At 38.2% G+C, this 26,490-nt stretch overlaps 1 protein-coding gene across 1 annotated transcript in view; it reads right to left on the reverse strand.

Moving 5' to 3' along the window:
• LRP2 (LDL receptor related protein 2) overlaps window positions 1-26,490 on the reverse strand; it is a 176,142-nt gene that overhangs the window by 39,142 nt on the left and 110,510 nt on the right. Inside the window, exons 38-50 of the mRNA XM_063429700.1 lie at window positions 23,782-23,970; window positions 21,032-21,952; window positions 20,235-20,400; window positions 19,138-19,296; window positions 18,665-18,954; window positions 17,848-18,051; window positions 15,965-16,207; window positions 14,626-14,751; window positions 14,089-14,208; window positions 12,593-12,724; window positions 11,087-11,288; window positions 5,641-5,936; window positions 4,281-4,797 (exon numbers count right to left, since the gene is read on the reverse strand). Of these exons, the coding sequence (XP_063285770.1) occupies window positions 4,281-4,797; window positions 5,641-5,936; window positions 11,087-11,288; window positions 12,593-12,724; window positions 14,089-14,208; window positions 14,626-14,751; window positions 15,965-16,207; window positions 17,848-18,051; window positions 18,665-18,954; window positions 19,138-19,296; window positions 20,235-20,400; window positions 21,032-21,952; window positions 23,782-23,970 (3,565 nt within the window). The remainder of the gene's footprint in view (window positions 1-4,280; window positions 4,798-5,640; window positions 5,937-11,086; window positions 11,289-12,592; window positions 12,725-14,088; window positions 14,209-14,625; window positions 14,752-15,964; window positions 16,208-17,847; window positions 18,052-18,664; window positions 18,955-19,137; window positions 19,297-20,234; window positions 20,401-21,031; window positions 21,953-23,781; window positions 23,971-26,490) is intronic.

Raw genomic sequence — 26,490 nt, forward strand, 5'->3', positions numbered from 1 at the left:
TGCCGTTTGTAAAACATAGCCTAAAATGTTGAGCATTCTACAAATAGTTGGTCGACATCCTGGCTCTAAATTTGTATTCATTCTTAAAAAAATGTGTTAGAAAGTAAACCAGCAAATTAAAAACAGCCTGCAGTATTATAGAAACAGATACACTACGAGAACAGTTTATACTGGGGCTTGCTGCAGATGTTGCATTATAAAGTAGGTATTAAAGGGACACTATAGTCGTCTAAACAACTTTAGCTAAATGAAGCGGTTTTAGTGTATAGATCAGGCCTTTCAGGTTTCACTGCTCAATTCACTGCCATTTAGGAGTTAAATCACTTTGTTTCTGTTTATGCAGCCTTTGTCACACCTCTCCTGGCTATGATTGACACAGCCTGCATGAAGAAAAAACTGGTTTCACTTTCAATCAGATGTAGTTTACCTTAAACAATTTTATCTCTTGCTCTGTAAATTTAACTTTAATTACATACAGGAGGCTCTTGCGGGTCTAGCAAGCTATTAACATAGCAGGGGATAAGAACATCTAAATTAAACAGAACTTGCAATAAAGAAAGAATAAACTTTTAGATGACTCTTTACAGGAAGTGTTTAGGAAGGTTGTGCAAGTCACATGTAGTGAGGTGTGACTAGGGTTTATAAACAAAGTGATTTAACTCCTAAATGGCAGAGGATTGAGCAGTGAGGCTGTAGGGGCATGATCTATACACCAAAACTGTTTCATTAAGCTAAAGTTGTTTTGGTGACTATAGAGTCCCTTTAACTATGTGCAAGCAATCAACATTAACAAAGAGCAAGTATCTCTCTGCTGCTTACTATGAAAAATGCAAAGAAAATTATGCAACAGTGTTACTACAGGGAGTGCAGAATTATTAGGCAAGTTGTATTTTTGAGGATTAATTTTATTATTGAACAACAACCATGTTCTCAATGAACCCAAAAAACTCATTAATATCAAAGCTGAATATTTTTGGAAGTAGTTTTTAGTTTGTTTTTAGTTATAGCTATTTTAGGGGGATATCTGTGTGTGCAGGTGACTATTATTGTGCATAATCATTAGGCAACTTAACAAAAAAAAATATACACCCATTTCAATTATTTATTTTTACCAGTGAAACCAATATAACATCTCAACATTCACAAATATACATTTCTGACATTCAAAAATATAACAAAAACAAATCAGTGACCAATATAGCCACCTTTCTTTGCAAGGACACTCAAAAGCCTGCCATCCATGGATTCTGTCAGTGTTTTGATCTGTTCACCATCAACATTGCGTGCAACAGCAACCACAGCCTTCCAGACACTGTTCAGAGAGGTGTACTGTTTTCCCTCCTTGTAAATCTCACATTTGATGATGGACCACAGGTTCTCAATGGGGTTCAGATCAGGTGAACAAGGAGGCCATGTCATTATATTTTCTTCTTTTATACCCTTTCTTGCCAGCCACGCTGTGGAGTACTTGGACGCGTGTGATGGAGCATTGTCCTGCATGAAAATCATGTTTTTCTTGAAGGATGCAGACTTCTTCCTGTACCACTGCTTGAAGAAGGTGTCTTCCAGAAACTGGAAGTAGGAAGAAACTGGAAGCTCTCTGCCCTTTACCAATCCAGCCACGGGCCCATCCATATGGCCCATCAAGACTCACTCTCATTTCATCAGTCCATAAAACCTTTGAAAAATCAGTCTTGAGATTATTCTTGGCCCAGTCTTGACGTTTCAACTTGTGTGTCTTGTTCAGTGGTGGTCGTCTTTCAGCCTTTCTTACCTTGGCCATGTCTCTGAGTATTGCACACCTTGTGCTTTTGGGCACTCCAGTGATGTTGCAGCTCTGAAATATGGCCAAACTGGTGGCAAGTGGCATCTTGGCAGCTGCATGCTTGACTTTTCTCAATTCATGGGCAGTTATTTTGCGCCTTGGTTTCTCCACACGCTTCTTGTGACCCTGTTGACTATTTTGAATGAAACGCTTGATTGTTCGATGATCACGCTTCAGAAGCTTTGCAATTTTAAGAGTGCTGCATCCCTCTGCAAGATATCTCACTATTTTTTACTTTTCTGAGCCTGTCAAGTCCTTCTTTTGACCCATTTTGCCAAAGGAAAGGAAGTTGCCTAATAATTATGCACACCTGATATAGGGTGTTGATGTCATTAGACCACACCCCTTCTCATTACAGAGATGCACATCACCTAATATGCTTAATTGGTAGTAGGCTTTCGAGCCTATACAGCTTGGAGTAAGACAACATGCATAAAGAGGATGATGTGGTCAAAATACTCATTTGCCTAATAATTCTGCACTCCCTGTATATGTGTTGGCTTTTTCCAGATAGTAACGTTTCTATGTACATTATTACGGAATAGAAAGGCTGAATTATAATTCAAGCTACCAGGATTTTTATTTTAGCTTTTGAGCTATATTTATTTACATTATCTGAGGAACTGCATGCTTTATTAACAGCCGGTTTCCTGAACTGCTTTGGAATATGGTAGGTGTGCCGTGTGCGATGTAAAGTATATAATACAGACTCCATTTTCTATTGCTCATTATTGCTGTTAAATTTGAAAGAACATTTGAATCCTCTGGGATAATATGCAAAGCTACCAGAGACAGACGTGAAGACAACCATTGGATATAAAGCATTCATCTGATAAGAAGCATTTACGTTCCGTCTGTTCTCAGTTTCACATTTCTGCATCATTCTGTCATTGAACATTAACATTCTGTCAGCTGCACACTCTTTTGTATTCTGTCATTAAATATTCACGTAATCAGCTGCACACTCTTAAACCATGATGTCATCATGACATCACAATGTGTTACTGCACAATCTTGCATTTTCCTATGATTAAATATTACAATTCCGGAAAGCACAAACTCACATGCACTTCCGTCACAGTACATTTATCATCTGCTATCTGCAAACGTGCATGGCATTCTATCATCAAGTATCCACATTCTACCCTCTGAGCTCTTATGCTATTGCAGTTACAGGCACACTCACAAAATGAGCAATTTTAACTTTCGGCCTCCTACACACACCAACAACAAAGCTACCGTAGTTTGAAATCGGTTACTAAAAGTGCTATGTTCTAAAATCATTAAACAAAAAATATAATTTACTAAGCTCCTTTTTTAATAAACAACTTGGTGACCATAAAGCAGATGTGTAGGATTTTGCATTGTTTCACTGTTTATGTCCCATTGTCCTACTTAACAGCATTGGCAAGCAGATAGTGTTTTGTCCAATTGTAAGAGTCTGTATCAACATTCTATATGTCTAACACTGAACACACAGTGCCAACAGTAAAACATAAAATAATTCAAGAGTATTTTAAAGGGACACTCCAGGCACCCAGACCACTTCTGCCCATTGGAGTGGTCTGGGTGCCAACTCCCACTACTCTTAACCCTGCAAGTGTAATTATTGCAGCTTTTTATAAACTGCAATAATTACCTTACAGGGTTAATTCCTCCTCTAGTGGCTGTCTACAAGACAGCCACTAGAGGGCATTTCCTGATTCCTAGCACAGGAAACCTGTGCTAGAGTGTCGCTCATTTCCCCATAGGAAAGCATTGACGCAGTGTCGCTCATTTCCCCATAGGAAAGCATTGAAATGCATTTTCAATGCTTTCCTATGGGGAGCGCTAATGAGCATGCGCGGCATTGCCACGCATGCGCATTAGGTCTCCTCGGCCGGTGGGCGGGATCAGTCTCGCCCACTGGTCGATGGAGTCACAAGGAGGAGCGGTGCGGAGGAGGAAGTAGCGACGAGGGACATCGTCGCTGCCTCAGGTAAGTTACTGAAGGGGTTTTCACCCCTTCAGCAACTGGGGATTGGAGGGTGGGAGGGAGATGGGACCTGCAGTGCCAGGAAAACTGATTGTTTTCCTGGCACTGGAGTTTCCCTTTAAATTGTGCTATATGTTAGAGTGTAAACTTTAAACTTGTAAATCCTGCCAAGCAACAAGATTTGTGTCAACTGTACCAGTTTGGCTCATGCTTGCAATATATATTACCTAATAAAAAAAATAGTTTAATTGGTAAATATTAGACTTATGCACAAATTCTTTTCACCTGCGACAAAAACAAATCAAATTCCTGTTAATCTACACCCAAACATTTCGATCAGTCACGTAAATCCCGGATGGATCAATTCGTCTGGGCATAAATTAACAAATGTTTGATTTGTTTGTAAAAGGGGAAAGAAATTTGTGTACAAATCTAGGATCACAGAGGTGTTCTCAAAATATCACAATGAAATGCACTTACCTGCTAACCCAATCAACAGCTAAACCTTCTCCACTATGTAGATCATGATCAATAATAGTTTCTTTGCTGCTTCCATTAAGAAACATCCTCTCGATAACTTGTCTTCCAACATCAATCCAGTACAATCTTTTGTCGACTCTATCAAAGTCCAAAGAAACCACATTGCTTAGTCCTTGCAAAATAAGAGAGTAAGACAAGCCACTCACAGTGAGGTTTCTAATATAATATCGGTTGCTGAATATAAGATAAGGATCAATGTTGCTGTTTTGACGGCACCGTTTACCATCTGGCTCTCGTATGTAACCTGGAGCACATTTGCAAATGTAGGAACCAGCAGTATTCTCGCATAATTGACTGCATAATGACGGAGATTCAACGCATTCATCTATATCATCACAAGTCCGTTTATCAGACATGAGCCGGTACCCAGGTCGACAAGAACAGAAGAAACTTGTTTGTGTGTCTGTACAATTATGGTCACATCCACTGATTGTACGATCATTGCATTCATTTATACCTATTAAAAAAAAAAATTATAAAAAAAAAGAAAAGTATTAAATATATTTGTGTAAATTTTAAGTACCAGGTTATCGGTTTCTGTGATATATGTTTTTTTCACCAGTACAAAGAGCAGGTTAATATTCAGCAAACGTTCTAAACAATTCATAGATCTATGGTTATTAGTTTTACTTGGGTTCTAGATCTGTTCATGAAAACATGATAAAATTGTGATGTTTAGCACAGAAAAGCTATTTATTAACAAACTATGAGGATGTCTTTGAGCCAAGTCTGGATTAGTCACATGACACAATGATGCAGCCATAGTCTTATTGCTGGTACTCAACTTGCATTACATAAATATTGATGTACCCATTTGTTCTAGAACATGGGTCCTCAAACTCCGGCCCCCCAGATGTTGCTGAACTACAACTCCCATGATTCTCTGGCTATCTATCTAATTCAAAGAATCATGGTAGTTGTAGTTCAGCAACATCTGGTGGGCCGGAGTTTGAGGACCCATATTCTAGAACATCACTGGCTAGTTTCCAAAATGATGCCCTATTTTATTTCTCAGTGGTATAAATAGTCTGTGTTACAAAAATCCTGATGTTGTCATGCTTTATATGTATTAGGCACTCACAGAGTGAAATTTCACCTAGCTATCTTTTTAAAATAAAATAAAATTTAAAAAAAACAAATATATAATTTTTTATAATTAATAAAGAGATGAACACATTTTTATGTCCATCCTTAGCTACTTACTATAAAATGCATAAGGAATTTTCTAAAATAATGGTGACTTTAATCGCACAACTGCACTGAATGTTATATATGTTTGTCTATAAAATAATCCACATACCACATCCTTTTTCATCACTGTTATCAGAACATTCATCGATTCTGTTGCAGACCTTGGCCGCTTCAATACAATGCCCGTTGTCACATTTAAAGTAGTTCGGAGCACAAGTTGCTTCTGGAGTACTGCACTTATATTCCAACTCATCGGATTCATCTTCACAATCATTGTCTCCATCACAGACATACATCTGAGGAATACAACGTCCGTTCTGACAAGTGAACTGTTGCTGTGTGCAGGGAGGGTACGTGCATCCTCTTTCATCGCTGTTATCTCCACAGTCGTTGCGTCTGTCGCACCTGAAGGATGGAGCCATTGATTGTTAGAATTTTAGAAGTTATCACTCTTTAATGTCTTCTCTATGCATACATCCCCTGCAGTTAAGTGACAAGCACATAATTAAATCATGTCTTTTCAAGAGGGCACCAAAGACTAACTGACCCCAGGTCGTAATAGGGGAGACGTGATGAGAGCAATTTAAGTAAGGTTTGAAGATTAAAGAGGGCTCCATGTTTTGCAACTTAATATTTTATGCTCATCATTACTGGACAAAATGTGACACTACCTTAGTGTCTTAGAAATACTCATTACTCATTACTGTTACTGATCGTTAAAATGTATTTTAAATGTCACAGTTAACAGAATATCTTATAACCCTGAATGAAAATGTTATAAATGATAACTGAATAAATATTAGTTCTTAGGGAAAATAATCATTTTAAATCATCGAGAACATTCAGGCAATTCATCTTCATATCACCGGTTCTAATCAAAGAATAATGGATTTTGATATATTAACTATAGTGATATGGGTAGTAGGGAATAGTGAGGGTATCACTTAATTTCTGTGTTACTGTATTCATTCTATGTACGAAAGCAAAAGGGACACTGATCAGAAAACCACAAGCAGAGTTTCCCCAATGGAGTGATAGCTTCCTGCGTTATCACACATTAGTACATAACTGATAGTTTACAACCACTGATATAACACATAGAAACATAGAATGTGACGGCAGATAAGAACCATTCGGCCCATCTAGTCTGCCCAGTTTTCTAAATACTTTCATTAGTCCCTGGCCTTATCTTATAGTTAGGATAGCCTTATGCCTATCCCACGCATGCTTAAACTCCTTTACTGTGTTAACCTCTACCACTTCAGCTGGAAGGCTATTCCATGCATCCACTACCCTCTCAGTAAAGTAATACTTCCTGATATTATTTTTAAACCTTTGTCCCTCTAATTTAAGACTTTACTGTGTTGATTCCCTTTATGTATTTAAATGTTTCTATCATATCCCCCCTGTCTCGTCTTTCCTCCATGCTGTACATGTTAAGATCCTTTAACCTTTCCTGGTAAGTTTTATCCTGCAATCCATGAACCAGTTTAGTAGCCCTTCTTTGAACTCTCTCTAAGGTATCAATATCCTTCTGAAGATAGGGTCTCCAGTACTGTGTACAGTACTCCAAGTGAGGTCTCACCAGTGTTCTGTACAATGGCATGAGCACTTCCCTCTTTCTACTGCTAATACCTCTCCCTATACAACCAAGCATTCTGCTAGCATTTCCTGCTGCTCTATTACATTGTCTGCCTACCTTTAAGTCATCCGAAATAATCACCCCTAAATCCCTTTCCTCGGATGTTGAGGTTAGGACTCTATCAAATATTCTGTACTCTGCCCTTGGGTTTTTACGTCCAAGATGCATTATCTTGCACTTATCCACATTAAATGTCAGTTGCCACAACTCTGACCATTTTTCTAGTTTACCTAAATCATTTTCCATTTGGCTTATCCCTCCTGGAACATCAACCCTGTTACATATCTTAGCATCATCCGCAAAAAGACACACCTTACCATCAAGACCTTCTGCAATATCACTAATAAAAATATTAAAGAGAATGGGTCCAAGTACAGATCCCTGAGGTACCCCACTGGTGACAAGCCCAAGCTTCGAATATACTCCATTGACTACAACCCTCTGTTGCCTGTCACTCAGCCACTGCCTTACCCATTCAACAATATTGGAATCCAAACTCAAAGATTGTAGTTTGTTGATAAGCCTTCTATGTGCAACAGTGTCAAAAGCCTTACTGAAATCGAGGTAAGCAATGTCTACTGCACCACCCTGATCTATAATTTTAGTTACCCAATCAAAAAAATCAATAAGATTAGTTTGGCATGATCTCCCTGAAGTAAACCCATGTTGTCTCTGATCTTGAAATCCATGTGTTTTTAGATGTTCAACAATCCTATCCTTTAACATGGTTTCCATCACTTTCCCCACTACTGAAGTTAGGCTTACTGGCCTATAGTTGCCCGACTCCTCCCTATTACCTTTCTTGTGAATGGGCACAACATTCGCTAACTTCCAATCTTCTGGGACTACTCCTGTTATCAATGATTGGTTAAATAAATCTGTTAATGGTTTTGCTAGTACACCACTAAGCTCTTTTAATAGCTTTGGGTGTATTCCATCAGGTCCCATTGACTTATTTGTCTTTACTTTTGACAGTTGAAATAGAACCTCTTCCACTGTAAACTCACGTGTAATAAATGACTCATTTATCCTTTTTCTTAACTGAGGTCCCTTTCCTTCATTTTCATCTGTAAATACCGAACAAAAATATTCATTGAGGCAGTCAGCTAGACCTTTATCCTCATCTACATACCTTCCTTCTTTTGTTTTTAATCTAACTAATCCTTGTTTTACTTTTCTTTTCTCATTTATGTATCTAAAAAAGGTTTTGTCCCCCTTTTTTACTGACTGTGCTATTTTCTCTTCTGTGTGTGATTTGGAAGCTCTTATAACTTGCTTAGCCTCTTTCTGCCTAATCTTATAGGTCATTCTGTCTTCCTCACTCTGGTTTTTTTTATAATTACTAAATGCTAACTTTTTGTTTTTTACTATTTTGGCTACATCTGTGGAGTACCACAGTGGTTTCTTGAATTTTTTGCTTTTACTGACAAGCCTAATGCAATTTTCTGTTGCCTTCAGTAGTGCAACTTTTAAATAATCCCATTTCTTTTGGACTCCATTTAAATTGCTCCAGTCTGATAATGACTCCTTTACACATATTCTAATTTTGGAAAAGTCTGTTTTTCTAAAGTCTAAAACTTTTGTTTTTGTGTGGTGTGACTCAGTCACTGTTCTTATATTAAACCACACTGACTGATGATCACTGGATCCTAAACTTTCACCTACAGTAATATCTGATACCAAATCTCCATTTGTTAACACTAAATCTAGTATGGCCTCTTTACGAGTTGGCTCCTCAACGACTTGTTTTAGAGACAATCCCAGTAGGGAGTTTAGAATATGTGTGCTCCTGGCACAAGTAGCTATTTTTGTTTTCCAATTTACATCAGGAAGATTAAAGTCACCCATGATGATAACTTCCCCCTTCATTGTCATTTTAGCTATTTCTTCAACTAGTAGATTATCTAACTCTTCAATTTGTCCTGGGGGCCTATAAATCACACCTACACGAGTTACTGTGTGATTACCAAATTCTAACGTAACCCAAACGGACCCTCACTAACCTTTATTAGACTAGATTTTATGCTATTCTTTACATACAGGGCCACCCCTCCCCCTTTCTTGCCTTCCCTGTCTTTTCTATATAAAGAGTACCCTGGTTTTGCTATGTCCCAGTCATTTTTCTCATTATACCATGTCTCAGTAACAGCGACTAAATCTACACTATCAGTTGCCATTATTGCCACAAGTTCATGGATCTTATTCCCTAAACTGCGAGCATTTGTAGACATGACTCTAAGCTTATCATTTTTTAACACACTTGCTACAGGCACCTTCTGTCCTTGTTTTGGGGGACAATTGGATTGATGTTTTATCACCCTTTTGCCCCCCCCCCCCCCTCCTAGTTTAAATACATCCTAGCAAAACCTCTGAACTGCTCACTGAGAACATTTGTTCCCTTTTGAGAAAGATGCAAACCATCTTTTTTGTACAGTTTATTTCCATTCCAAACAGAGCTACCATGAGCAATAAAGCCAAATCCTTGCTCCCGACACCATTCACCAAGCCACAAGTTAAAGTCCCTAATACGCATCCGCCTGTCGTTCTGAGTGTTATGCACAGGCAGAACTTCAGAGAATGACAATGTGGAAGCAACCTGCCGTATATCATTGGCAAAAACACTAAAAACTTCCTTAACCTCTGAAACCTCATTGCAAGCCAAGTCATTTGTCCCTAAATGGACAAGTACATCCAATTCCCCTTCCTGCTTTGCTTGCTTAACAATATTACAGATACGCCTCCTGTCTCTGTGAGCAGTAGCTCCGGGAAGACACCTCACAAGACCACCATTGTCCATCTCCACACCTCTTATGATGGAATCCCCCACCAACAACTGCTTTCTATTAGGCCTCACCATAGTCTTCAAGCCTCTCTGCACAACACCACTAGCCTCAGTGCCTCTCTGCACAACACCACTAGCCTCAGTGCCTCTCTGCACAACACCACTAGCCTCAATGCCTCTCTTCACAACACCACTAGCCTCAATGCCTCTCTTCACAACACCACTAGCCTCTGTGCCTCTCTGCACAACACCACTAGCCTCTGTGCCTCTCTCCACAACACCACTAGCCTCAATGCCTCTCTTCACAACACCACTAGCCTCAATGCCTCTCTTCACAACACCACTAGCCTCAATGCCTCTCTTCACAACACCACTAGCCTCAATGCCTCTCTGCACAACACCACTAGCCTCAGTGCCTCTCTGCACAACACCACTAGCCTCAGTGCCTCTCTGCACAACACCACTAGCCTCAGTGCCTCTCTGCACAACACCACTAGCCTCAGTGCCTCTCTGCACAACACCACTAGCCTCAGTGCCTCTCTGCACAACACCACTAGCCTCAGTGCCTCTCTCCACGACACCACTACACTCTGAAAGTGCAGAAAATGAATTATGTAGAGCAACAGACTGTGCAATATGCCTTTTATCCACAACTCCAAGTCTACCAGATCCTACAGTAATCCATCTGCCATTCCTAGTATGTCTCTGCGGCAGTGGCTTTGCAGCACATATTTAACAGGAATTTAACAGGAATCCAAAATTAGATTTGTAACCCATTTTATTTACTTTAGAATTAGTTCAGGGACCCATTCGTCTATTGTAATAATATAAAATAACAAAACACCATAAGACTCTTTTAAGAGACTTAGATGTCTTGTACTGAAGTCAGTGTAGCTATCTGAAATATACTGCGGGCTGTTGCCTGGGGCCCAGCAAATATGATGCTTTGGTTCCAGTTGACGAGAACCAATAAAGTATCATATGGACCCTTATCAAATCCAGGAAGTTATAAACCCCTGTTTATTTTGCACAAATCAGAAATATAGTTTTTATATTATAAAATAACGTTATTCCTGCTAATGGCATGAAGCATTCTGGTAAAAGTCATCATTATTAAAATACAATATTTACTTGAAATGACTCCGTATACAGAGTCCATTGTCACACGTGAACTCATTGGCTGTGCAGGATGCCCTGGTGCAGTTTTGATGTTCGTCGTAGGCATCAGAACAATCTGAATCCCCATCACAAACCCAAGATTGAGGAATGCATCTCCTGTCTGGAGGTCTATTATTTATACAGGTGAACTCCGTTGGACTACAGCTGCGGTTGGCTATGAAAAAAATGAAAGATATAAACAATATAAGTTCTGTTAGGCATGTATCCTAAAGTCTTAAAACTTCTAGAAATGTTACTGCTAAATTTTAAAAATATATTTATTTTTATTTTAAACTTAATAAATACGTTAAAAATCAGGCTACCTTAACGTAGCATTTCCCCTATGTTTATCTGACCCTGACTGACAGAAAACATTTAAAAAATACTATTATATTCAAAGCATATGTAATATTGCAAAATATATATTTATTTATTCCTTTGTGTTTATGGTGCATTATCCTTTAAGGGACTCTTTAAGCAAAATAATGACTAAAAGTTATTTTAGTGGTTATTGTGGTGGCAAAATTCGAGGATTCACTGGCATCAAATGCCCACCTCATCTGCTTGAGACTGTAGCTCTTAAAACAAAGTGGAATCTTGTAGTGTCCCATTAATGTTAATTTAGAAAATAAACAGACTACCATTGATTACGATGGGTTCTAACTCAAGGTGCCAATTTTGAGTTCTCCGACGGGAGATGCTTGTGTGGAATTGGCATGCTGCTTTATATATATGGTTTGTTTTGTTTGATATATTGCAATGTACATTGACATATATTGGGTTCTGTTGTACCATTGAATACGTTTATTTTTTGTTGTGTAAATAATTTTAAAACTTTAATTAAATAAAAGATACTTGAAATGAAAATAAGCAATGTATCAATACAATCATAAAAAAAAAAGTAAACATGCATATGGACACTTAGATGGCCACTATGGCTAAATTCAAAGCAAAGATAAAAAAAAAAAAAAATATCTACTAAACTGAAAAAAGTGGAGAGTTGACTAGAGAACTACAGATTTTTGGCCAGTATGGCTAATCTTGAAACTATACTCCACGATTCTTGGGTTTGGTGATTCGTTATTTTATTATAGAAAATTCTAACTCATGTCAATATCATTGGCATAGAGACATAAAGTTCAACTATGCTGCTCAGTGGAATACGTCTTATTTTGTGCAAATCCGCCAATAAAACTGTGCAAGATGGAGTTGCGAAAGATATGACATATGCAAATAACTCTTTGAACAGATAAAATATTTGCCAGACCTCTGTATAGATAGAATTTTTATTGTAACCTGAGACAGACCAGGCAGACTGTGTTGCCTACATATTTGTAGCTTACACTGATTTAGTGAAAGTTTTAATGTATTCATGTATTACAAAGTCTGCATGATATCATATTTTTACTGTATGCTGCACCAGGCGATGTAGCAATTATTGAAATTCTTTTCCTTTGTAAAGTAGAATGTATCCCCTACCACAATTGTGTCTTTGATCCTCATCACTCATATCTCCACAGTCATTATCACCGTCACAAACCCATGCCCTAGGGATGCAACGAGCATCATCACATCTGAACTGGTCACTTGAACAAGTCCGCACGTAACTCGCTGAAAAAGAAAAACACACAAAAAAAAAAAACGAATACAATCAGGGATTGTTAAAGCTAAAGACACATTTTAGATTTAGTGATAAAGTCCTCGGAGAAAGGCATTCTTTGGCACAAATTTACTCTGGAGAATGTAAAACAGAAGAGGCAATATCTGAGCAACGTCGAACTATGTCTTTGGTGATAAGAAAGTCTACTCATCTTACTTGCACTTTCCTCAAATCTTAGATGCATTTAAACCTTCTACAAACATATCACTGTTCTATTCTGTGTATGTACATACCACGGGTCATCCTGGTAATGTGAAGCAGATAAGCCAAGTCAATTAAAGCAGGCCTCAATGTCAAGCAAAGGTTTTGCTATATAGTATCACCATTATTATTGTATACAATGAAAACATTGTTCAAATAAAAACCTATAGTTAGTTCGACATTTTTTTTCTTCACTACTTATTACAAAACATTTTAATACTTGCAGAATTTAAGAAATTATATTGCATGAGGAATCGAAGTTGATGTATTACAATACTGACAATAATCATAACGTGATTGGTAAATTGAAATCTGTTAAACATAATTAATATCATCCCTTGATATATTTGTGCATTTTTTTTATTTTACACAAAATAAATAAGGAACAAGGCAAGCTTGTTTGTCTGTAGCAAATAGTAATAGTACTGCTGTAATAATATAACTATGTATCACAAAACTATAACCAGAGGGTCTCAGAGAAAGAACAGAGGGTGTAAACAACAGCTTAAGCTTCAAATAAAGCCTAATCTGTCCTGCTTGGTGACTTCATGCTGTACAGTGCTACACTTGATGTTATCCACGGTGACTGGTTGGCAGTCAGGGCAAATTGAGGTGTCCCACGTTGGAAAATAAGTGCTGCAGCAAGTGCCATTATAATGTTTTAATTAAAATTAAGGTGTATCCGAGCCAAGGAAATTTGGCAAACTAGCACTTAGTCAGCATTTAGTCCACCGTTTAGTAATGAAGACTTTAGATAATAGATGATGTCACTGATGTCATCATGAATGTTCCACTCAAATGTAAGACCAACACTGTGTCCTACTGGCGAGTACCCCTGGTTCACTATACCTGCTGCAAAAAAATTATAACTATGAAATTGATAAAGAGGAGTTATTCACTAAACAGAAAATTCTATTGAAAATGGAATTTCAAAATTCGGGCTAAAATGCACAGAATTCACAGTAAATAGACTGCTGAACTATAGGGAACATACTCTGTTTTATAATGATACTGCCAAGGTTTTAGGCCGTAGACTAGGCTGCCTCGTAGTTAATGTCCTTATAAAAAATCTTTTATATCGAAAAGACATCGATTAGGTAAGGTATAAACTTACCACATGATGAAGGTTCATCTGATCCATCGGGACAGTCAGTTCCCTCATCACAATACCAATGTCCAGGAATACAGCGGCCGGTGCCACATCGGAACTCGTTTACCATGCACGTCTGAGAGACTGGAATGATGCAAACACGCATATATTTCATAAACACACTTTACTGTTATATGACTTTCCTGTATCTTATTTCTTCACATAAATCGATACTAAATATATTTTTCCTCTACCAAATGACAAATTAAAAAAAAAACTATAAAGAAAATAGTTAGCCTGCATGACGCATACATGCCTTTTTCGGATGAGATAAAAATTAGATGAATAATTATCATTGAGAACGTACCAGCAGGAATAAAGGATCTAATACCAGATATATTTTAGAATGCTAATCAAGATAAATGCATCTTTTCTATTTGGCTCTTATTTTCAATCTCTGCTGCTGTTAAAACACTGAACAGTTCTTCTATCCCAATCTAACCATTAAGCTATATTTCATCAGTGATTATCAATCTGATTAGCCGTCTGTAGAAACCTTACCGCAGTGAGTTGGACTTTCATCGCTCATATCTCCACAGTCATTATCCCCATCGCAAAGATAAATTCGAGGAATGCAAATGTTAGTGCTCTGACATTTAGTATATCCTGACTGACACGTGCGATCAGCTTTAAAGAAAAAAGCAGAACAAAGAAAGAATGATGGAACATTTGATAAATAACCCCAATAATCAGTACATCTGTACATTGTACTGAAAATTTTCAGTGCATACCCAGGTTCCTAGTGCAAGAAAATAAATATTGCCTCTGTTTAAAAATGGCTCTAGCTTGCAGACAGCACTATAAATGATAACTAATATATTTTAAATTCAGGTAGCAGTGCTCCCAACTGTCCCAATTTTGCCAGGACAGTCCCTATTTTAGAATTCTGTCTTGCCTTCCTGATTTAATTTTCCGGTGTATCTCATCCGCGAACACCAGGGAACTATCCCCAGTAACACAGCGCAAGCATATCACTGCAGCAGGCTTTAGGACCATGCACTTCAGCAGCGGTCTCTGCGTGTTCCTGTATGTTTTAAGCCAGCTGTATGTCAGCTTGATGTGCTTGAAGCCAAGCTTTCCATGTGTAGCCGCCCATTATGGGTGTTGCCAGTGATGTTAGTTGCGCCACTGGCGATTCCCCTTAACCCCTTAAGGACCAAACTTCTGGAATAAAAGGGAATCATGACATGTTCATTTTGTACCATCTAATGTTGGGAAGTTGGGATGAGATAGTGACTAATTCCAATCTGGAAACATTGAGTTTCATTTTAGTTTTTCATACAATTTTTAACAGGCAATCTAAGCAACATAAATTCTGTAGCGCAATGTAGTGGTTATGGTGTTAGCAGGCTACTAGCACCTTTAGCTGTTTTTTTATCCCTGACCTTACCCCAGGGTATCCCAGAAATCTATATATTCTCAACACTACAGTAGAGAGTGGAATGAACATAAAACTAACCCAAAACTAGAATATAGCTATTGTGCAAATCCAGATGACCGTATTGCTCATAAGATATCCAGCCTCCTCTATATCTCCCAGTTCTACACACAGACAGTATTTTAGCTTTATTGAATTCCTCTTCAAGATTTGGTTGTTAGATGCACATTTACACATGTCTATACTGGTGTCCATTCACACAGTAGAATGTTTATTCATTTTTATGTTATGATATTACCATCCAAGTACAAACAAATGTAATGTACTGTAATTTAACCAGTACGCCATTACCGGTGTCTGAATTCCATTAATCTACATGAAAGATTATACAGAACTGCTCTCCAACACACATCAATTTACTTTAGGTCAATTGTTTGTGAAAACATTATTTGTTAAACTTACGGCAATTTCTCTCGTCACTGGTGCCATTGTCACGGCAGTTGTTTATCCCATTACAGACATTGGAACGAGCAATACACCTTCCGTTGTTGCAAGAAAACTCTGTGTTTGGGTCACAAGTCCGGAATAAACAGCCTGCCTCGTCGCTGTTATCTTGACAGTCATTGTAGTGATCACATCGATAATGATAAGGCACACATCGACCATTGCCGCAAGTGAATGCAGTTGGGGAGCATGTATGGAAAGCTGCAAATTTGGAAAGGGAAAGGCATGTCAAGACACAAAAAATTTTTCTTGCAAGTGGAATTACATGATGTCAATCAAATCGTTTACTGTACCTGCTACAGCAAACACAGCAGCAAATCTGACTGCATGCAAAATGGAATGTTCAGAGTCATTAGTTCATACTAAGTGCAACATATAATATTCTAAACTCCAAGCATCATTTACAGAGTAGATGCCAAGATAATATTATTATTATTATTTTATTATTTATATAGCGCCAACAAATTCCGTAGCGCTGTACAATGGGTGGACTAACAGACACATAATTGAGATCAGACCACTGGACGTACAGGAACAGAGGGGGTTGAGGGCCCTGCTCAATGAGCTTACATGCTAGAGGGAGTGGGGTATAGTGACACAAACGGGTTAAAGTAGGGGAATTAAATAGTTTTTTAGAGAAGGGTTTATTGAGTGCTTGGTAGGTCATTTTTGACAGTTGCAGGAAAGGAGTCATGGGGTGGGGGATGAGAAACCTGCTGACAGTTTAATTGATACGCTTTAACGAAGAAGTGAGTTTTCAAAGATTTTTTGAAGGAGTGGAGGCTGGGTGAAATATCTACTTGAAAGGAGCCCTCTATGCACTATAACCACTACAACTTTTTGATTGTACTGCGCTACGGAATTTGCTGGCACTATAAAAATAATAAAATAATAATAATAATAATTGTGGTTTTGGTGCATGAGTATTTGGTAGAAATCCCGCCAAACATTTATGAACAATTTAAGAATATAAATCAGGGTTCTTCTGGTACCCCAGAGCCAGGCCACTGTGCAATCGTGTATTAACTATAATTTATTAAATTGTGATTCTAAAATAAAGAATAAGGACACTTATTATCATAGCTTGTACATGGATTGTAAGAACTTTAAGAACCTCAAATTACATATACACATATAGTGAAACCAATCGGGGCTTTACATGATCTAGGTCAGGCTTCCCCAAACTCTGGCCCTCCAGATGATGCTGAGCTACAACTCCCATGATTCTCAGACTATATATTTCATTCATAGAATCATGGGAGTTGTAGTTTAGCAACATCTGGAGGGCCGGATTTTGGGGAAGCCTGATCTAGGTTAGACCTATGCTTCTAGTGAAAAAAACACTAGAAGCCTAGGTAAAGATATATAAATACAAAGCAATCAGAATTTATAGATTATTGGTGTCCATGGCGATTGCTCCCTTTTTAGCACTTTGCGTCAAATTACTCTGTATAATTAATGTAAGTAATGCAAAATAAAGTAAAATCATTATATGTGTTTTTTTGTTTCCAATAACAATGTTGATTAACTGCTCCTAAGTGCATTAGAAATATACATAATAATACAACATCTTTAAATATAAATACTAATTGCAATATTATACCAATAAATCGTCCCTGATTTTAAGTTTGCTAATTTTAAATGTATTGCCCCCTATGTTGTTCTCCCAAGGTCTTAAGCTGGGATTTAAACTTGCTTGAATGCACTTCTCTGCAAAAGAACACAACATGCTATTCACATCCTATCAAGCATTTCAAGTAGTTTTTTGGGATTGAAAGCACAATAATAAGAGAATTAAGATTATATTATGCACTGTGTGTTAATAGTCACTTTCTTCTTACCGCAAATGCGTTCCAGTTCATCACTACCATCCCGGCAGTCATTGTCATTGTCACATTTCCATCGTTCAGGTATACAGCGTCCATTTAAACAAGTAAACTGCCCGCTTTCACACCTGGTGCCATTGTCTATGATACAGTCTTTGTTGTTGTTTGCCAAATACCAGCTTCCTGTTGAAGGGCACTGACATTCTGCTCCATTAGGGCCTGTGTGTATAAGAGGAGATATACTGATTTAATGAATACAAAAATAACATGGTTGCCTCGTATTTAGAATATATATGAAAAGGCAGACAACGCTGGTCTGCCTTCTGTTGTGTACCAAAGCTCGGATGGCTATTTTGCCTAGATGTGCTTCCCTCCTCTGATGACCTAAAAAGGTGGAAACTGTTTTCCAAAAGGGAAAGTGTCTTGTAGGCAACAGCAAGACCTAAATGCAAAGAATCAACCAAGGAGCTATTAAATCTATTATTCGGAGCAAAGAAGATGCCCAGATAATTCACTTACTCCATTTGTGACGTGTACAAGAACATCTCATGGTCCTTACTGCATTTGTCTTTTGCTGTACAGCAGGTAATTACTGTGCTATACCAACTTTAGAGCATGCAATTACAAATGGTCACAAAAACAAACAATTTGGCATTTCCTTGTGACAGAAATTTGGCTAATATTTAAATAAAATGTGAGGCTTTCAAAAACCAGCAGAACGAAATATTGTGGGGAACTCACATCAATCAATATCAAAGAGAAATTAGTTTTCCTAGATTTACATCAATTGTTTGTTGTAAATGATTGTTCCATAATATATAAAATAATCTACCTGGTGCACATATGTGACTACAACCGCCATTGAACTGTTCACATGGGCTGGCACACTGTTCCTGCTTTTTATTGGACAGTATATGGATATCCATAGGACGTTGTGGAAGGTTCTGGATCATAATGATCTGATCTGACCCATCATGTTTGTTGGCTCGATAAATACTTCTGGTGTTCCAGTCAGTCCAATAAATATGTTGATCATACAGTGTCATTGCAAATGGGTGTATAGCTGTGCTTACTACCACTTCACGATTCGCTCCGGTTAAAAAGCAGCGTTCAATCTTTTGTCTGCAAGACAATTTGTGGAAATGTGTTAGTGGTGAGTAGATATATTAAAGAGTCCATGAACCTCAAAATCTTATGTCTATCTGTAATTATTTTAGAAATTCAAGCATGGCCCATATGCTTTAATATTAAGAATATTGCAATTAATAAATATTTAATTCAACCAAGACATTTCATAATACGTACAATCTGGCATCAGCCCAATAAATTCGTTGTTCCTCGTAGTCAATGGTAAGTCCATTGGGCCACACCAGGCTAGTGTTTACAATCACCGTTCGGAAATTACCCCCAAGTGTAGCTCGTTCTATCTTTGGAATTGTACCCCAATCAGTCCAATACATATATCTACATAATAAAAAAAGGCAATTTAATTAGGTCATAATTAATACATAATACAACACAATTACACACACAAAAACAGCAAACAAATTTATCTAAATACATATTCACTATTGTTTTTATATAATTACTAACTGCCGTAATTAGATCATTTGTATGGGAATTGGATTACATTATTTCTACAGGAATAATGTTCAGGCTGCTTAGCTGTATATATTAGGTTTTTTTGTGGAAAGTGGACAACAGCCAACAGCCAAAATCGCTTGTGCCAACAGCCTTTTGTCGCTATGATAAGATTACGAAGAAAACAAATAACTATTACCACTGCAATGTACGACTTCATAAAGAGGGCAGTGTGTCGTGATCCAAAGAGAAAGCTAATTAAGAAGGAAGGAGTAAAAAAGACTTGGATAAAATAGATCATCATGCTTCAATATAACTCAAACAAATACACTGGCAACAGCAAGAATTCTAATTGACTATTGCTGAAATTGCTGTGTAATAGTGATTAACCCAATACTGTGGTCAGTTGAAATTTGTTCTTTTAAAAAATGAAAACCTCAAGGGGTTCCCAGAACCCCCTTAGAAGCCGTAAAAAGTTGAAGTGGACCATTCCTTGAAAAACTGACGTTCCATTGGCTTGCTTTATCCATATGATTAAAAATATCTCACTGATGTATATATTGCTCTTTTTCATCGACTCATTTTGCAGAATATGATTTTTAACAATGTAAACACGTACCACCTCTTGATTATTTTTGGACATTGTATTTTGAAGTTTTTGCGAAATGTGGATTTTAACACATGAGAATCTCTCTTATAATTATTATTTTTTTTGCATTCAAGAATAAAATGTATTTGGTTAACCATATTTTCTCATTTTTTCTAAATAATAGCTAAACAGAACACAACTTGTTTTAACTGTTTGATTACATACGGCTTACCCTCTGCATGGATCCAGGACGATAGCACGAGGTCGGTGGGCACGAGCAATCACAGTCCGATCAGATCCGTTCACTGCCATTGAACTTATGGTTTGATTTAGATAGTCACTGAAATAGACTCGTTTGTGTATCCAATCAAAGGCTATACCATCGGGAGCTCCTAAATCTAGAACATATATAATAAAACTAACAATTAAAATTAACTAGGCTAGCTTCTAATACTACAAGACGGTCATGGAAACAAATATATTATTTTCTGACTAAATCTGTCCAGCAGCATACCTGTAAGCATTCTGATGATATGCTTGCATGTAATAAGAAAACTTTAATAACTGCTATATTATTATAGCATGGTAGGTTATAACCATACGTAATCAGAATAGGATTTGTGGTTTTGTGTATACTTTAGCTGTCAGCTATAATACTATACAGTCAGAGGTGGTGTGTAATTTAACTCCTAAATGGCACAGAGAATTGAGCAGTGAGATCGCAGGGGGCATTATCTACATAAAAATCTAATTAATTAAGCTAATGTTTTCAGGTTCAGCTTCCTAACACCACAACCTTTAGAGGATTTTACGTAAAGGCACAATATTTCAACAGTTGTTATTCTCGCCAAAATGAATCATTTTAAGAACCTTGGGTGAGTAAATGTCTCAGCTGACTCTGCCAAACATTGTATCATAGGTCAATTTTTTTTAAAATAGTTACTGCTATTTCTCTCACTCAGGCTACACCTGTATAATACAAACTGAACATTTTGCGATTAAATATGGTCATTTAAGCATTTATGGTACCTGAAGTCACAATGGTGTGCGGGGTGAGTCTTGAGGTCATGCTGAAATGACTGATCCGACCTCTCCCAGCTCCAAGTGTCTGTGTGTAGTAGATTCTGTTATCTAAACTGTCATAATCGAGAGCCACGGATGTCCTGGCCACATTTACTGCCGGAAACGGAGGGCTGTGATTCTCAGGATCTAGTGATCGACTATTAATAGAACTTTCCATTGCAAAGATGATGTAGTCATCTGTAGAAATTACACATCGAGTGCCATCACCTGCTAAGGTGCCATAGGCACATCCACATTTTGGTGTCTGCGAACCTGGCAAGGCAAAGCAAAAATGTGAGCAACCTCCATTGTTGGTCAAGCATGGGTTATTGTTCACTTCTTGTGGTGAGACTGGCTGAAAACGCTTGTCGTACACTGTAACATCTCTTAGAAGGTTAAGACTGTCTCTGATAACGGTGGGTTGTTCATTGTTATTAGGCTCTTTACTGGCCTGGAGTATTTTTTTCAGATTTCTATCCACCCAAATGATAGAGTTTTCGAATACAGTAATCCCAAAAGGAGTCGGAATGCGTGTGCCAGAACGTATAGTTTCCACTTCCCCACCTTCTGGCCGTATTCTGGCAATGAGGTCCAAAGACTCATCAACCCAATAAATGTTCCCACTGCTGTGGTCCACAGCTAAACCCCGAGGTGTTACAATTCCCTCAGACACAAGGACTGTCCTGTTGCTACAATCAAGTAAGGCACGTTCAATTTTAGGAGTTTGTCCATAATCTGCCCAAAAGAGATATCTATTCTTGGGATCAACCACAATATGTCTTGGCATGTCCACTGTGGTTTTCATTAAAACACGTCGGTATGAAGTGTTAAGCCGTAACACCTCTACAAAGGACTCAGTGAGGAAAGCATTTGTAAAGTAGAGATTTCCTGGAAAATAAAAAATGGATATTGAAGAAAATTACTTTTGTGATTAGTCTTTTTGAAAGAAAATGTGAAATGGTGAAATACCAGTGGAACAACAACAAAAAAGAAAAAAAACAACACTGCTACAACACTTGTATGTGTTTCTCCTTTATAGCACATATACGGCAACAGTCCAAAATAAAATTGAGAAAGTGGAGCACTTATATTTGAATAAATATTTGTTCTTGATACAATTTTTTACGTAGACAGATGTTCAATAATCAGAGGGTGATATACTATTAGTGCTTTCACTTCTACCTTATCTATGTCATATGCATATTGACTTACTAATGGAGTGAATCCCACAATGAAGTGTCACTGGAAGCTTATTTTGCCTAAATGGCTTTTAAGGCTCTGCTACAAGTGAGTGTATTCCCGAAAATACTTCATACTCACTTCATACAGATTAATCATATCACACTCTTATTTATTGTATTTTTTTTGCTTTTACATGACTTTAAAAAATGGTATACGCAAGAGCAAAATTGTATACATGAACTGAAACAGTCCACATTTTCAATTTTCTAATTTAGTACATAGTATGTGGAAGATACTTTATACAAAATAACTAACACGTCTGATATTTGAGCAATGGCTTATTCTGTGAAAGTAGTTTGTAGCAACAAATACAAAAATGTTTCTTTAAAAATCATCTACAATGATTTACCGGTAGTTTAAACCAAGGGGCTGCACTCACCTGAACATGCATTAATGGGGTGCTGCTGGGGGCCAATTTATACAATACACAAGATCTAGCACACTCACTTACCCACTAAACAGCAACTTCAATGTTGACAGATTTTATTAGTTTAAAAAGAAAAAAAAAACACCTAATCTAGGCAAAATTAGTGGGGGTTTAATTACATTATTATGATTCAGTTAGTGAAGATTTTATGTAATGATTGCCTTTCGTTTACACACTCCTTTTGTCGCTGATATTCAATTATTCATATGATTGCAATACATGTGACGCTATGACTTTAAAGGGATACTCCAGACACCCAGACCACTTCTGCCCATTGGAGTGGTCTGGGTGCCAACTCCCGCTTCCCTTAACCCTGCAAGTGTAATTATTGCAGTTTTCATAAACTGCAATATTTACCTTGCAGGGTTAAGTTCTCCTCTAGTGGCTTTCTGTCAAACAACCACTAGAGGGACTTCCGTGTTCTTAGAACACGAAAAGTGTTTTAAGCAACGCTGGACGTCCTCATGCTATGTGAGGACCTCCAGCGTCGCCGAAATCCCCATAGCAAAGCATTGAGTAATGCTTTCCTATGGGGATGTCTAATGCGCGTGCACGGCCATTGCCGCGCACGCGCATTAGGTCACCCTGCCGGTTGACGTCGGCACGGGAGAAGAGTAGGCGGATCCTGACCAGCGCCGAGGGACATAAGCGCTGGACTCCGGTAAGTCACTGAAGGGGTTTTAACCCCCTCAGCAACCTCGGATGGGGGGTGGGAGGGAGAGGGGCACTACAGGGTCCTGAAGTGCAAGGAAAACGGATATGTTTTCCTAGCACTGGAGAATCCCTTTAAATAATCTAAAACCAACATGTTTGCCATGCAACTCTATTACTAAGGCAATCAACATATGAGATCACTGCTAACAATAAGCACAAACACATCTAAATATTTCAGGGAAATGTATGTCATCAATAGTGTAAAATGTCCATTTGAGAATAATATTAGAAAAGATCAACTCCTGTTTAATCTACCTATTAACAGTTCCTGGCTCTCTTTTTTAATAGAAGTTAAAAAAAATACCCATTATGTACAATGTGTGCTAGCACGCACCTGCCACCCAGTCAACAGCAATTCCACGAATTCCATTGCGACCTATCCCACCGGTGACAATATTTCGAAATGATGACCCATCAGGTTTTATGCGTCTGATCCCATTGTAAGACCCTTGACCACTGCTGAAATCACACCAATAAATGAAACCGGAAGGCATGTGGACATCGACATGGAGAACATTGCGGCCTGTAAAAAAAATATGTTTTACATTTTAAGAAAGAAAAATTAAGGAACCGGCACAATACGCAACTGTATCAACGTAACTTTTTTTAATGTAGCGTTTTTTTATTTAATGGGGGTAAAAAAACATATACATACAAGGTGGATCAAACATATATATTTTTTTTTTTTTTTTTTTTAACTCTGTGCAGTGTAAACGGTCACTGCCATATTTTTTTTTATTTATTTTTTTTGCGCATGAAATGACAGCAAGCGTGCAGAGCCACGACAGCTGCTGCACGCAGTTTCATAGCATTACATATCGTGACAGGTTAAACAGCACAGATTTTTGTTTTTTTTTCGTGAAGATAACAAGCTATAAGACATTCATGGTTAAATGTGTACATGTCAAGATTGTTCTCGCTTAATGTTACAGTGAGGTGTTTACAGATATGCAGGTTCTCGCTTGGGCGATTGCATATAATTTCGTAGGATATGCTGCATTGTGGTTGCCATGTGTTGGTTTGTGCTTTGCTAGTGTGGCAGCATTACCTATGTGAGTATGTGGCTTAAGCAGTGCAGTAGCTGGTCTATGAGTGTTATACAGGGAGTGCAGAATTATTAGGCAAATGAGTATTTTGACCACATCATCCTCTTTATGCATGTTGTCTTACTCCAAGCTGTATAGGCTCGAAAGCCTACTACCAATTAAGCATATTAGGTGATGTGCAACTCTGTAATGAGAAGGGGTGTGGTCTAATTACATCAACACCCTATATCAGGTGTGCATAATTATTAGGCAACTTCCTTTCCTTTGGCAAAATGGGTCAAAAGAAGGACTTGACAGGCTCAGAAAAGTCAAAAATAGTGAGATATCTTGCAGAGGGATGCAGCACTCTTAAAATTGCAAAGCTTCTGAAGCGTGATCATCGAACAATCAAGCGTTTCATTCAAAATAGTCAACAGGGTCGCAAGAAGCGTGTGGAAAAACCAAGGCGCAAAATAACTGCCCATGAACTGAGAAAAGTCAAGCGTGCAGCTGCCAAGATGCCACTTGCCACCAGTTTGGCCATATTTCAGAGCTGCAACATCACTGGAGTGCCCAAAAGCACAAGGTGTGCAATACTCAGAGACATGGCCAAGGTAAGAAAGGCTGAAAGACGACCACCACTGAACAAGACACACAAGCTGAAACGTCAAGACTGGGCCAAGAAATATCTCAAGACTGATTTTTCTAAGGTTTTATGGACTGATGAAATGAGAGTGAGTCTTGATGGGCCAGATGGATGGGCCCGTGGCTGGATTGGTAAAGGGCAGAGAGCTCCAGTGCGACTCAGACGCCAGCAAGGTGGAGGTGGAGTACTGGTTTGGGCTGGGAACATCAAAGATGAGCTTGTGGGGCCTTTTCGGGTTGAGGATGGAGTCAAGCTCAACTCCCAGTCCTACTGCCAGTTTCTGGAAGACACCTTCTTCAAGCAGTGGTACAGGAAGAAGTCTGCATCCTTCAAGAAAAACATGATTTTCATGCAGGACAATGCTCCATCACACGCGTCCAAGTACTCCACAGCGTGGCTGGCAAGAAAGGGTATAAAAGAAGAAAATCTAATGACATGGCCTCCTTGTTCACCTGATCTGAACCCCATTGAGAACCTGTGGTCCATCATCAAATGTGGGATTTACAAGGAGTGAAAACAGTACACCTCTCTGAACAGTGTCTGGGAGGCTGTGGTTGCTGCTGCACGCAATGTTGATGGTGAACAGATCAAAACACTGACAGAATCCATGGATGGCAGGCTTTTGAGTGTCCTTGCAAAGAAAGGTGGCTATATTGGTCACTGATTTGTTTTTGTTTTGTTTTTGAATGTCAGAAATGTATATTTGTGAATGTTGAGATGTTATTTTGGTTTCACTGGTAAAAATAAATAATTTAAATGGGTATATATTTGTTTTTTGTTAAGTTGCCTAATAATTATGCACAGTAATAGTCACCTGCACACACAGATATCCCCCTAAAATAGCTAAAACTAAAAACAAACTAAAAACTACTTCCAAAAATATACAGCTTTGATATTAATGAGTTTTTTGGGTTCATTGAGAACATGGTTGTTGTTCAATAATAAAATTAATCCTCAAAAATACAACTTGCCTAATAATTCTGGACTCCCTGTAGTTAACTCTGGTTTGCAACGCTAGTGACTTAGACAGGCTAGAGCTATTAAAACATATAATGACATTCAAGCTAGGTCTTATGAGATTGTCTTAGCAACGTTGAAGTTGTCAACAGTTTAACTAAATCAAAGGTCAAGCCGATCAGTTTAGTAGATCAATATAGAGAAGCTTCAAACATGCGTAGATTTTTCCACCCCAGGTTAACCCCCCGTCAGCCTGATGAGAGTCAGTGTCTGTGTGCCGTGAGGCTTGCCTCTGAAGTGTAGTGACTGCAGAGAGACTCAAGTTTGGGAACAGCCATATTAAGTGCAGTCCAGGCAAGTGGCAGAATGATAGTTCTCTTATGGTGTACTTGCGGTTTGGTACACTGTCTGCCTT

This window comes from Pelobates fuscus, chromosome 8 (assembly GCF_036172605.1).
Source record: "Pelobates fuscus isolate aPelFus1 chromosome 8, aPelFus1.pri, whole genome shotgun sequence".
NCBI classification, from domain to species: Eukaryota; Metazoa; Chordata; class Amphibia; order Anura; family Pelobatidae; genus Pelobates; species Pelobates fuscus.